Raw genomic sequence first — 12,500 nt, 5'->3', positions numbered from 1 at the left:
TCCTCCCCGAGGGGACCACCCAGATCATGGCCAGCTTCCGCTACCGCGGCCGTCGCTCGTCCAGGCCCTCGTCCCGCGCCGCCTCGCCCAACCGCTCCACCTCCAGCCACAGCTGCCCCGCGCCGGCCCCCAACGCCACCCCGGTCACCACGGTGACCAGCGGGACCCCCAAGGTGAGGTTCGCGTTGTGCTTCTCGCCGCGGCCATCTTCTTTTAAATGGTCTCTGTGCCGCGAGGAAAAACTTCAACATCTCTACCTCTTTGATTTTACGTTTGTACTTTTTGGTTTTTCCGTCAGTTATCTGCTAATATTGTCACGAGGCAACTGCCATCTTTGTCCGTATCTTTCTATTATTTTTTATTTACTTCTGTCACCTATTTTGTCCACATTGTTTCATATTTATTTCAGCGTCCGCCTCTTCTCCATATGTTTTTTTTGTATTGTCGTATTACGGTTTATTATTTCTCCATTCCTCCCACGTCAACCATTGTCCATGTTATGTATCCATTTTGTACCATTGCTCCCCAGAACTCCCAAGCCATTGTCCGCAATTACGATAAGCCCTGGCTTGTCAACAGCAAGCCCTCGTCTCCTCTTAAGTCTTCAGACGGCTGTGGTAGCCCTGGCTCGTCGTCAGAGGTACCGTGAACCAACGCCACTCTGGGGAACTCGCTGGACCTCTAGCTAGCTCTCTCGCTGGCTCTCTAGCTAGCTCTCTCGCTGGCTCTCTCGCTTCCTAACCTTAACCTCACCGCCTCTTTCCGTCCAACTGAAATCTGTAGCGCGGTGGTAGTCATCGGTGGGGGCTTTGCTTTGTGTGTTCCCCTCACTGTGACCCCCTTAGTTTCTAGGAGCCCAGTGTTCTTGACTCAACGAGATATTCTGCAACCCCAGATTTCAGTTTGGCCTGAAAAACTCAAATACTCTTAATATTCTAAAATATTAACCCGTTTCAGATTCTGTCCTTTGGATTAACCTTTCTAACTGTTTCAAGAACGATAGCTTTCTGGGATAACCTTGTTGTTCGATGTACTGTGTGTATGCATGCTTGGTTCACTAATGATACTAATATCAATGACTGATGACAAAAGACTAAGCTAGAGTAAAAACAACATCTCTTGGTTTGCTTTAGATGGATTAACACTGACCGCTTCTGACATCCATATTGAATGTGAATGTCGAACAGGATACTGACAATCCATGGTGTTTTTCAGGGCACGCCAGTACAGGGCAGCAAACTACGTCTCCCAGGTTACCTTTCTGGGAAAGGCTTCCAGTCAGGCGAGGAGGGGACCTTGATAAACAACGCTGTACTCAAGGCACGCGCGCAAGCCATGGGCGGTACGTGAAGCTTGGCTCAATGAAGATTTACTGCTAATAAGTTAAACATACAAATATATATTGGATGTGTGCTGTAACTACGTTTCAAACAATCAGTTACCCTTTTTCGACCGGATTATCTTAAGGATTGTGCTTCTTGGCATTTTAACTGTAATCCATCGTTCAGATCAATCACAATATATTGGCCAAATTGTGATACATAACCTCCCTAATGCTGCTGATTCACTGTGCCTCATTGGATAAATTCTAAGCCAATCAGAGTGCTTTCTACATTCCTTAATCACCATCTGCCCGAGTCATCTATTTTACTCAGGCATTTTTGACCCTAAATACAAGATTAGCATCTTAAAATAGGACTTTATAGGCAATTATGCTTTGAGGCTAACGATAAGAACGAACCAGCCGCTCAACCCCAGACTGCTTCATTAAACCCTCTCTAATGATGATTGCGTCGTCCCCCCCCCCCCCCAGAGAGGAAGAACCCCTCCCAGCCAGGCAGTCGAGGCAGCAGCCGGCGAGGCAGCGACGCGTCCGACTTCGACATCTCCGACATCCAATCGGTGTGCTCCGACGCCTCGGAGAACGTGGGCGAACACGGAAGACCCTCCCCCCGCGGCTCGGCCGCCCGTCAGCACGGCGGGAAGCCCTCCAAGATCCCCACGCCCAAGAGGAGAGCCACGCCCACGAGCAAACTGGCCAAGGGATCCAAGCGATAGCTCCAAGCCTTGACCCACCTCGCCCCTCGACCCTTGACCCCTCACCCCCCCGCCACCACCCCTTCCAGGAAGCCGTTGGCTCCGAGCGGTGTGCAATAGACACTGGAAAGAAAACATGAACTCAGAAAAAAAGAAGACGAAGGACTGCGAAACGGTGTTAGTGTTATTTAAATTGCTGCAAAGATGTAAAATATTCCATTAAGAGGCGATGTGGTTTTAATTTTAACGTGCGAATGGAATGTCAATGGCCTTGTGGATGTGTCTTAATGTATTTTATTTTTGTGAATAATGTCGATTTTAGTTTTTACCGTTTTAATTTTATTAACGCTAAAACCTGTAGTGGTTTGAAATACGACTTTTGAAAGAAAAAATCGTTGAACTGGGTGGGTGTAGCCTAACAGTTGTACTAAGCTATCGAATGGCATAATAACATCAAGACTGTTCTCTGAGAGAGTTGATGAATGTACTGTTTATTTATTCGTGGTGATTTTGCGGAAAAAGGTGTTTGCGTGAGACACACTAATTATGTATTTAAATTGCGATGTTGTACTGCCAGCGCTGCATATTACAGGGCAATCCAATATACCACAACATACCACGGCGCACCCTGCATAGGAAGAGCTCGAGTCAACGCAGGAAAACCTCTCCAATCATGTAGCTTGTAACTCCTATTAATCTCAGCCAATGCTAAACCGGTTTCAATCGATGGGTTCCCGCATGGAGGCCTATAGAGTATAGCCCTGTAGAGTAGCTCCTCGCAGCGCGTGGCCTTCTGTTTCCGCTCTGGTTCAGTAGAGATGTCATGGTTACTGTAACATATTTGTAATAAACCACCCGCCTGCTGAACGCTGATTCGTCAACGAGAACGCTGCTTTTCTTGTGTTCGGTCTCTGTGTGTGTCGTTTACTCTCTCCGATGTGTCTGTGTGTACTCTTAACCCCGATGACATCTTCACCTTAAGCAGGGCCTCCCGAACTTAATGTAAGTATTATAAGCAAGACATTCTCATTACCGTTTCAAAAAGACTGAGATGATTAACTCTTTCTCCATGTATCTTGTTTATTAATTAAGTATTCCCCTTCCAGTCTCTAAACATGCTGATGATCAAATGAAACCCACAAGCCATGAAATATTAACTGTGGTCATTCCATTTAAGGAAAACAGTTTGAAAACTACTTGCAAATATAATTGATTAATTGGTTGATCCCAAATGAAATGTCCATTCTCACATATATGCTGGCCAATCAAGATGAACAGTATTTGGTTCCTATTTGGATCAGACGGAAGATATTATCGATAAACCGAAACCACTCAACCCTGAAACCCGACGCCTACTAGTAACTACAGAACAATAAAGAGGCATGATGCAGACACCTCCTCAACACTGAGGAGGTGGGCTAAGTGAGGGTAATGCTGGCTCAATGGACTTCATCATTGACTTCAGTGTATTGCTCCAGGTCTGGTGTGTCTGCAGGCCAGTGCCTCCCATTCAGGCCGCGGCTGGGTGACTGTTTGCTGAGCCTGGTGTGGCCTACCTGTGACATTCTGCATCTCGCTCCCACAAGGAACCCTTCCCACAGCGCTGCACTCAACGTGGAGCTCACTTTTTCAACCCGTTTATTGACGATTCTCGAATATTTGTGACTAGAGATATGGGAAAACATTCCGTATTCACAATCATTGTTATTTAATCATGAAACATTCATAACACACGAGTAAGGCCTCGAAGGCATAGATTGTGGTACAAATACTGTAAACACCTTCCTTTAACCCTTTGATGCTTGTTTAAAACCATCTAGCGCCCCAGATCATCCAGGGTGTGTCAGAAATGGCCCTGGTTGTGCGTCAAGAGGGTTAAACAAGCACATTCTCCAGGGTCCACGCCACTCCATCTCCTGGCACTTGTCAGCTCCAAAGGCTCTGCTGTCGGACGGGCTCTGGACGGGACCAGCCTATGGGAGGGCGCGGATCCCCTGGGACCCAGGGGCGGAGTGGAGCACAGGGGACAGGTCCTGGCTGTCGTCCCCCCCCCCCCCCCACCCCCACCCCACCCCCTGAGATCCTGGGCTCTGAGCTCCCAGTTTGAATGGTTCTCCTGTTCCAACCGAACCTCGCCGGACCCTGGGATGGCTTATTAGATCTGGATCCGCTCCTCACTCGACCCACTGTAGAAGGACCCGTCCACAGCCATCTTAGAAGTCTCTTTTTTTGTTTTTTTTGAAGGAATATGTAAGTAACTCTGGAGTTTTTCGGATTATAATTTGTATGTGTGTAGTCTGGGTTAGTTGAGGTTGTGGCATGGATTTCTGTGGTGCGTTGGTCAAAGTAACAGAGGCATTAGCAGCCATTGCGATTGTAGATGAAGTGTCTCATTTATATAAAAAAACGCAAGAGGTTCCTGGTATTTAAAAAAAAAAAAGAAATTCTACTTTTGGGGCATTTATTGGGGATATGTGTTCCGATGTTATTCGTGTATGAATCAGTCCAAAGATAGTATTTAAAGATTTACCATTTAATCTGTTACCTTTCGCATATCATTTTAGGATCATGTTTTCCTTATCGTTCACTTCGATCTAATCATTCATCATTTTATTTTTGTAAATGTATTGTTTCCGGCTTATAATGACTATTTTACATTTATTATGTTTTAAAAAAAATGCACACATAAGGCCTATTCATTTACAATTTTAATTTAATGTTAACTTTTCATCAAATGTTTTTTTATACTTAAATTGTCTCTCTATGCTATTTTATAGATATTATATATTCATAAATTTTATTATATATTGTGTTTTTTTTCAGGCACCTTTGAACTTTGAGTATTTGGGAAATGCCAGCCTTTAAAAATATGCTGGTGTTCGTAGTGTTTGTTGGAGTCTTGGCGGCGATTCATTGCCAGAAATTACCAAGTAAGTAGGTTACAGCTCATAATTCGAAATATTAAACACACCTCACAACATGTCCGCTAGATGTCAGCATTTCACAACCAAGTGCTCATGACCTGATTAATCATGAGTATTGCTTGAATCACCAAAACACTTCGGAACCAAAGCAAAAATACCTCAAAGTCGTCCTTATCTCACTTATCTCATTCAAGGTCACGTTGCATGTCCCAAATGTAACTTCAGACATCCCCAAAACCCTTTGATGATCAAGGTTTTTATCTATTTATCACCACCTTAGGCTAGGCTTCAGCCATATTTGATGACATGAAGAGCTTAAAAACGTTTTAACAGATTGATATGCGGATCAATAATGCTTCTTCATACTGATTATGCATTCACCTGAATGCTAATTCATATCAAACTAAGCTAGGTGTTTTTCTTCTGTTTTAAGGCTTCGACATGCTGGAGGAGTTCCGTGTGTCCGAGTCCCGCGGCGTGCGCAGGGTGAACGGGTCGGACCCCGAGGCCGTCGCCTACCGGGTTAACCCTTCCATCCACCTTCAAAGGACCATGAGGTACTGCACTCTGTCCGGCAGCCACGCTGGCTCCGCGGAGCTGTGCACTACACCATGATTAACCATAACGACAACTAAGACTTCATCTGTCAGGGTAGATTACAGGGAATGATAAAGGTGAAGGTGAAGGTGTGAACCTTCCTCAGTTCCAGTGTGAATAACTGTTAAATACGTTTTTGGAGATTCAAATTCAATCAAGACCATACCCTGTAAAAATAAATAGCTGGTCCTTGAGGCCACCAGCCAGCAAACTCGATCCTATATATATATATATATATATATATATATATATATATTATATATATATATTTATACTGTAACCTATGGATTGCAGTAGAAAAAACAGTTATTAATGGACATTGACAGTTTAAAAATACAATTAATTAATTAATTTTTCATTTTCAATAAAACCTAACTTGGTCGACTTTGTTTTATCCAAAGCAGCTCACAGTGAATTGTGTCGATAGCTCAAAGAATCCAATATAGAACGACCGACTGTAGAGCTCGGGATGTGTCCTCAAACCCCACAACCTTTCGCCCGTCAATCCAACACACCCACCTCCCCTGTGTCCCGCCTTTCAAAGCCCCCCCCCCGTCTAACGTTAATACCATCTCCCCTCCTCCCCCCTACAGCGACGTGTACCCCGACGGCCTCCCCTCCGACTACTCCGTCATCGCCACCTTCAAGGTGGCCCCGGACACGGCCCGCAAGTCCTGGAACCTGTGGCAGGTCAGCGACCCCGAGGGCCGCGAGCAGGTGGGCCTGCGTTTCCACGGCGACTCCCGCTCCCTGGACTTCTTCTACGCGGGGCCCGGCGGCGCCCAGAAGCTGCGGTCCTTCACCCGCGGCGTGGACAAGCTGTTCGACGGCGAGTGGCACAAGCTGGCGCTCAGCGTGCGCGGCGGGCGCGTCCGGCTGCTGGTGGACTGCGGCGAGGTGGCGGTGGAGCGCGTGGGCGAACGCCGGGCCGTGATTCGCCAGGGGTTCACCTCCATCGTGAAGCGCGCCGTCGGCGATCGCTCGGTGGCCGTAAGTCTGTTTGGCCGCCGGCGCCCGTGTGTTGTACTGTCCAGTGATTGGTTGTTGACCGGGAGATGCCCGCAGTGATTTCAGATACGGGTCATGATGGAGCAGGTCAAAGGTCAGGGCCTTCCACTCGAGGGTGCTTACAGGTTGGGCTGTTTAATGAATCGAGGTTTGGACTCGGGGAGGCTTTACGGCTGGGAGGCCGCCGCCCCCGTCACTGCACCATCCTGTCCACAAATGTGGTTTTCGTAGGCGGCAAGAATATGAATGAGGGGACAGCCGGAGACTCAGCTGACTCATATGATGAGTCACGTTGTTTTAAATCCCTGGTCCGTTCCAAAAAGGCTCAGATCCGTCACGTGACCGCAGAGAAGGTCAGCATGCGAGTTTGACTGACTGTCCAATCCCAGCGCTCGAGGCGGGACTTTCCCCGGATTCCGCCTACGAAAAACCCATTTGCATCCTGTCCTCGTGTCTGACTCCTTGTCCCCCTAAAAGGAGTTGAAGACCGCCGGTTCCTCCCGACTCCTCTCTTTATATAGTTGTGTTCCCACCTCCGCCGTCTATGTCCCTTAAGAAGAACCAGGAGCCAGCTCAGGGCCACAAACAGAGAGGCAGAGGGGTCTGTCAGGGCCGGTTCCCCTGGGTTGATGTTCCCACCTCTTACTGGTTCCCGGTCTGAGCTGGTCTGTCCGTCCGTCTGTCCACTGACCCGTCCTCTTGTCCTCCAGGTGGACCTGCAGCAGATGGACGTCTCCTGTGACCCAGAGCAGGCCTACTCAGAGGGCTGCTGCGAGCTCTCTAGTGTGGTGAGCCGGGCCGACACACACACACACACACACACACACACACACGGACGCACACATGCACACGGACGCACACGCACACACACGCGCGCATGGACACATAAACACACACACGCAAGCACGCACGCACACATGCACGCACACAAACACACACACACACACGCACAAACACACACACACACACACACACACACACACACACACACACACACACACAGACGCACAAACGCACTCACACACACACACACACACACACACACACGCATAGATGCACGCACACACACACAAACACCCACACACACGTGCACACACACACATGGCGTGGTGGTCGCAGCCTGGCTGTTAAACAGTGAATGCATCTTTAACACATTTCTCTGTTGTGTGTTTATGGCAGTGTGGCGGCCATGCAGAGATGGGGATAACAGCTGGCCGGCCTCCCTGCAAATGTATGAATGGACAACCAGGGGTTCAGGGGCGACCGGGGTCAAAGGTGAATGAGATGCACACACACACACACACACACACACACACACACACACACACACAGAACATTGGTTGTTTGATTTCTCCAGCCTAACAGATCCATTTCTGTCTGTGACCCCCGGCAGGGTCACCGAGGTCTGCCGGGAAATTCAGGCGATCCAGGACGAGGCGGAAACTGGGTACATATAAAACGGCAACAAACGTTTAACACGGCGGCGCCAAAGGCTCCGTCGTGTTGTGGAGCCCACAGTGGGTTCGCTCAACAGGGCGAGGCTGCGTCGGCTTCAACTGGAGCCGTCTGAGACGCCGCTGCGCTGATTCGCTCGCAGTCCGCTGCCACATCGGAAGACGGCGGTCAGAGCGTTTGGTCGAGAGGAGGCCGGACGGAGGCAGGAGCAGGTTGTCAGAGAGAGCGCTGAGCAGGTTTCCGGCGTGTTCCTCAAAAAACAAAAAAAAAACAAAAACGGAAATATCCCTCTTGCAATGTAGTGGAAAGGACGCCAAGAAAAATACGAACCTGCCCGGACGTGCTAATAAATGAGTCTTTGGGGGTTCGTGGAACTGCAGTTTGTAACTGTCAGCGTAGGCGTAGGATGATCGGTTAGGAGATGTGAATGGCAGAGGATCATAGGATTTGTAGTGGTTTTTTGCTTCTTCCCTTTAAGGACTCTGAGCCAACTATAATGAATCCCATAGACACAATAAAACAAGAATACAGCCGAGTTAAAACCAGACCATTCAAACATGACGGGAAGCCTGTCAAGAGCTTACTCAGCTGCGTGTGAACCCCTGTTATGGTTTCCATGTTTTAAAAGATCTCCATCTCAGCATAAACGCGGTTACCAGTCGTAATCACATGGAGATCCGCCTCTTCTTTGAAAAGACTCAAGACAGCCAATGGCTTCGTCGTAATACGCAGCGGCGACGCGTCTTGACTTTAACGTACGCAAAACGTCTGTTGTCTGGAGCTACCTAACAGCGGGGGCCTCAGGTGTGTGTAAACCGGGTTATTTCCCCTGCGTAGCCGTAATCGCTTTGATGTCCAGCTGCGTGTCAGGGAGAGTTGCGTCCCCCCGCACCCAGAACCCATCCCAGATGCTGGCCGATGTTTACCGAGAGATGTTGAGATTGTTTGTTGGCTGATAGGTCAACATTCAACACGGCTTCTGCATTCAACATGGACATCCGCCCCGCTGCCACTGAGTGCATGTCGACCCTTGACACACACACACACACGTGCACGCACACAAGCACATGCATGAACACACACACACACACACACACACACACACACAAACACACACACACATTCTGCACGTGTGCGCACAAACACACTCACCGTCAACACACACATAGCCCCCACGCACGCACACACTCACAAACACACACACACACACAAACGTATTCGTACACACACACAAGCATACACACACACACACACATACTCGCACACACCCACACATGCACATGCACGCTTACACACCCCCACACACACACACACACCCACATGCCCTAGCAACAATCCGGAACTGTGCGGACCACATTGTCCCGTCCTGCGCCGTAGCCCCCGGTTACCATGTGGTGGTGAACATCTGTCTTGTGTAAGCCCCTGGAGTCCTGAAGGCCGGGCTGCGCTCACATCACAGAGCACACCACCATGTGCAGCACCGTCCCCGCTGGCATCTGACGAGGGCATTTCCTGGCCCCGGGCCCCGCTAGCCCCCGCCCCCCCCCCCCCCCCCCCCCCGGCCCCCTCAGTGGTGGTGGGTGGCCGGGCCTATACCGCCCCAGAAGGGCTGCTGTTAATGTTCACGGTGACGCCTCTCGCCTCTCGCTGAGCCGGCGGCCATGTCTGAGCAGCCTGCCCTCTTTCCAGCCGACGCCGACTGCAGGGAGACCGCCGAAGAAGGTGTGATGGTTAAATAAACACGCGACGTAGAGGCGCCGCGACGCGTCGGACTCCCCTGAGTCAACTGCTTGTTGACTCAGGGGAACGCGGCCAACTGGCAAGACGCTGTGGCGCGCAAGGCTGGGTTCTCCCCCGGGTTCCCCCCTGTGTGTTCTCCTGTGTTCCCTTGTGTGTTCTCCCCTGTGTTCCCCCCCTCTGTGTTCTCCTCTGTGTTCTCCTGTCTGTTCTCCTGTCTGTTCTCCTCTGTGTTCTCCTGTCTGTTCTCCTGTCTGTTCTCCGGTCTGTTCTCCTGTCTGTTCTCCTGTCTGTTCTCCTCTGTGTTCTCCTGTCTGTTCTCCTGTCTGTTCTCCGGTCTGTTCTCCTGTCTGTTCTCCTCTGTGTTCTCGTGTCTGTTCTCCTGTCTGTTCTCCTCTGTGTTCTCCTGTCTGTTCTCCTGTCTGTTATCCTGTCTGTTCTCCTGTCTGTTCTCCACTGTGTTCTCCAGTGTGTTCTGAGGTCTCCTCGGAGCATCTGTGGAACACAGACAATAAAAGTCGTATTCTGGGGATTCTGTCATTTAACAAGGCTGCAGTTAACTGCATGATGCAATGTTGTCCCGCAGGGCATCATGGGTAATACCGGCGACTACGGTCACAACGGAGAACCAGGCCTCAAGGTCAGATCATACCTCCTACCTTCTCCTTCCTGTCCTATCAGCACTACCTCCTGCGTGTGTATGATGATGACGTTTGTCTTGTGTCCTTAGGGTGAATCTGGAATCAGAGGCGAGGAAGGACTGAGAGGCCTGCGTGGGCGAGTGGTAATCCTATAAACACTATATATCACCTTACTCGTTTGTATCCACCTTTTCTTCCTCTCTGTGTCCTGATAGTATGGAAAACTCCTCATGCACGGACTGTTGTGTTGACAGGGGGACAGGGGCCCGAAAGGCCTCAAAGGGTTGCAAGGAGCAGGCGGTTTTAAGGTAGAAACACCGCCAACATCTGCACCCATACCACCACCACCACATCAACACAGCACCACATCCACCACAACCACTAACCCCACCATACCACCACCACCACATCAACACACCACCACCACCTCCACCACAACCACCAACCCCACCATACCATCACACACCTCCACCACCACAACCTCCACCACCTCCACCACAACCACCAACCGCACCATACCACCACATCAACACACCACCACCTCCACCCCAACCACCAACCCCACCATACCATCACACACCTCCGCCACCACCACTATGACCATGACCACAACCACCACCACCGCATAATCCCATCAGGCGCAGGCAAAGCTACTGTCTATAACCATAACTGAGGGTATAAAGATGGATGTCATGACTTTATTCACAGGGAGTCCGAGGAAAACCTGGAACGCTGGGAGAGACTGGAAAAGAAGGGGAAGTGGTGAGTTGGTATCACAAGAGACTTCCGGTAAACACCTTCATAGGAGATTTGTATTTCTTCGCATTTCTGTCTGACCTCCTTCTTCTCTCCTTCTTATTTTAAGGGAGACCAAGGAGAAAGAGGACACGTAGGAATCCCGGGGTACCAAGGCGTAAAGGTAGCGCGGTCATTCATCATCAATTATCGTATTTTCATCTGTTTGTCATCAGTTTGTCTATTCGTCATTGGATCATCTAAATTGACCTTAATTCATTTTATTCCATCTTGCCATGACTCTGCAGGGAACCAAGGGAACCGCTGGCGTGGAGGGCTCCGGGGGCTCAAGAGGTTCGCAGGTGGGTTCTGCCGATACGACCCCCCCCCGTTCCCCTGTAGATCTCTGACACGCCTGACCCTGTCTGCGCGCAGGAACCTTCTGCTGCGAGCAGACAGGGCACATGGATCATTTTAATGTGCTAACGACACAGCGGAGAGGAGAGCAATGTTTTTGGCACAGGGGCCTTTTCCATAAACAGCATTAGTGCGTGTGGTTGGGTCCTGGCTCCGTTTGAAGGGCCCCAAAAAGTGTGTATCAACATAAAGACGCTGAGTCACTGTGAAAGGAACCTCAGCGGGTACGATAGCCAACCCCACTGGACACAGGGAAAGGCCAAAACCCCACCGGCCATTAAAAATTAGCTCTCTTTCGGTATTAAACATCGCAATATTTAAGAGGTAGCGGTTTTCACTGGAAACTTTAGTAATTTGTCCCGAAATGCTTTCGCTTCTGAACAGGGGATCGTGGGAGACCCTGGACAGACAGGAACGGCTGGAGAGAAGGGGAAACCCGTATGTACCGTCATCGTTTTACAGCAACACAGCAACCCTCCGAGTAAAAAACGATAAACGACCTCCACATACATGATTCTAAGTGTCGTTTCGTTCTTCGTTTCCTGTCTGAACTTCCTGTCTGAAAAAAAAAAAAACGACAAACTAGGGGATCCCAGGACCTAAGGGTCGAGTCGGCACCATTGGACCAAAGGTGAGTCCCCGTTGCCATAGAAACTGCACTCAATTCTGAAGTCCCTCGTTCTTCATTGATCTTCTGTGTCAACGGTCTTTCGTTAGGGAATAATCGGCGACCCCGGCAAGATAGGCCGAGACGGCGACTCTGGCATAGAGGTACTGTTCTCTTGGCTCATGTGGAAAGTATTGTTCGGTTCGGCAAATGTAAAGTATTGTGTTTATACCTGATAAGTCGTTCCAACCCATGACCACGGCTCCGTTCTCCTTCCGAAGGCTTACCAAGGGGTACAGGGTCCTGGTGGCAGAGTTGGGCAGCTCGGCGTCAAGGTGACGT

General features: G+C 49.7%; 2 protein-coding genes across 15 annotated transcripts in view; both read left to right on the top strand.

The window, feature by feature from the left end:
- dst (dystonin) overlaps nt 1–2,910 on the top strand; it is a 118,763-nt gene extending 115,853 nt beyond the window's left edge. For 11 of the 14 annotated variants that reach the window (XM_030378492.1, XM_030378488.1, XM_030378498.1 and 8 more), the window contains 4 exons: nt 1–173; nt 530–640; nt 1,216–1,342; nt 1,814–2,910. The exon at nt 1–173 is cut by the window's left edge and continues 39 nt beyond it. In XM_030378492.1, coding sequence (XP_030234352.1) covers nt 1–173; nt 530–640; nt 1,216–1,342; nt 1,814–2,058 — 656 coding nt within the window. In that variant the 3' untranslated portion in view covers nt 2,059–2,910. The remainder of the gene's footprint in view (nt 174–529; nt 641–1,215; nt 1,343–1,813) is intronic. The other 3 variants (XM_030378495.1, XM_030378491.1, XM_030378489.1) reach the window with 1 other exon arrangement.
- Nucleotides 2,911–4,110: 1,200 nt separating this feature from the next.
- zmp:0000000760 (collagen alpha-1(IX) chain) overlaps nt 4,111–12,500 on the top strand; it is a 15,069-nt gene continuing 6,679 nt past the window's right edge. Inside the window, exons 1-17 of the mRNA XM_030378558.1 lie at nt 4,111–4,287; nt 4,861–4,967; nt 5,395–5,518; nt 6,152–6,548; nt 7,277–7,354; nt 7,746–7,841; nt 7,960–8,013; nt 10,345–10,398; nt 10,489–10,542; nt 10,654–10,707; nt 11,108–11,161; nt 11,265–11,318; nt 11,443–11,496; nt 11,936–11,989; nt 12,138–12,182; nt 12,269–12,322; nt 12,440–12,493. Coding sequence (XP_030234418.1) covers nt 4,889–4,967; nt 5,395–5,518; nt 6,152–6,548; nt 7,277–7,354; nt 7,746–7,841; nt 7,960–8,013; nt 10,345–10,398; nt 10,489–10,542; nt 10,654–10,707; nt 11,108–11,161; nt 11,265–11,318; nt 11,443–11,496; nt 11,936–11,989; nt 12,138–12,182; nt 12,269–12,322; nt 12,440–12,493 — 1,359 coding nt within the window. The 5' untranslated portion in view covers nt 4,111–4,287; nt 4,861–4,888. The remainder of the gene's footprint in view (nt 4,288–4,860; nt 4,968–5,394; nt 5,519–6,151; nt 6,549–7,276; nt 7,355–7,745; nt 7,842–7,959; nt 8,014–10,344; nt 10,399–10,488; nt 10,543–10,653; nt 10,708–11,107; nt 11,162–11,264; nt 11,319–11,442; nt 11,497–11,935; nt 11,990–12,137; nt 12,183–12,268; nt 12,323–12,439; nt 12,494–12,500) is intronic.

This window comes from Gadus morhua, chromosome 15 (assembly GCF_902167405.1).
Source record: "Gadus morhua chromosome 15, gadMor3.0, whole genome shotgun sequence".
Taxonomy (NCBI): domain Eukaryota; kingdom Metazoa; phylum Chordata; class Actinopteri; order Gadiformes; family Gadidae; genus Gadus; species Gadus morhua.
This window is presented reverse-complemented; position numbering and strand designations above follow the sequence as displayed.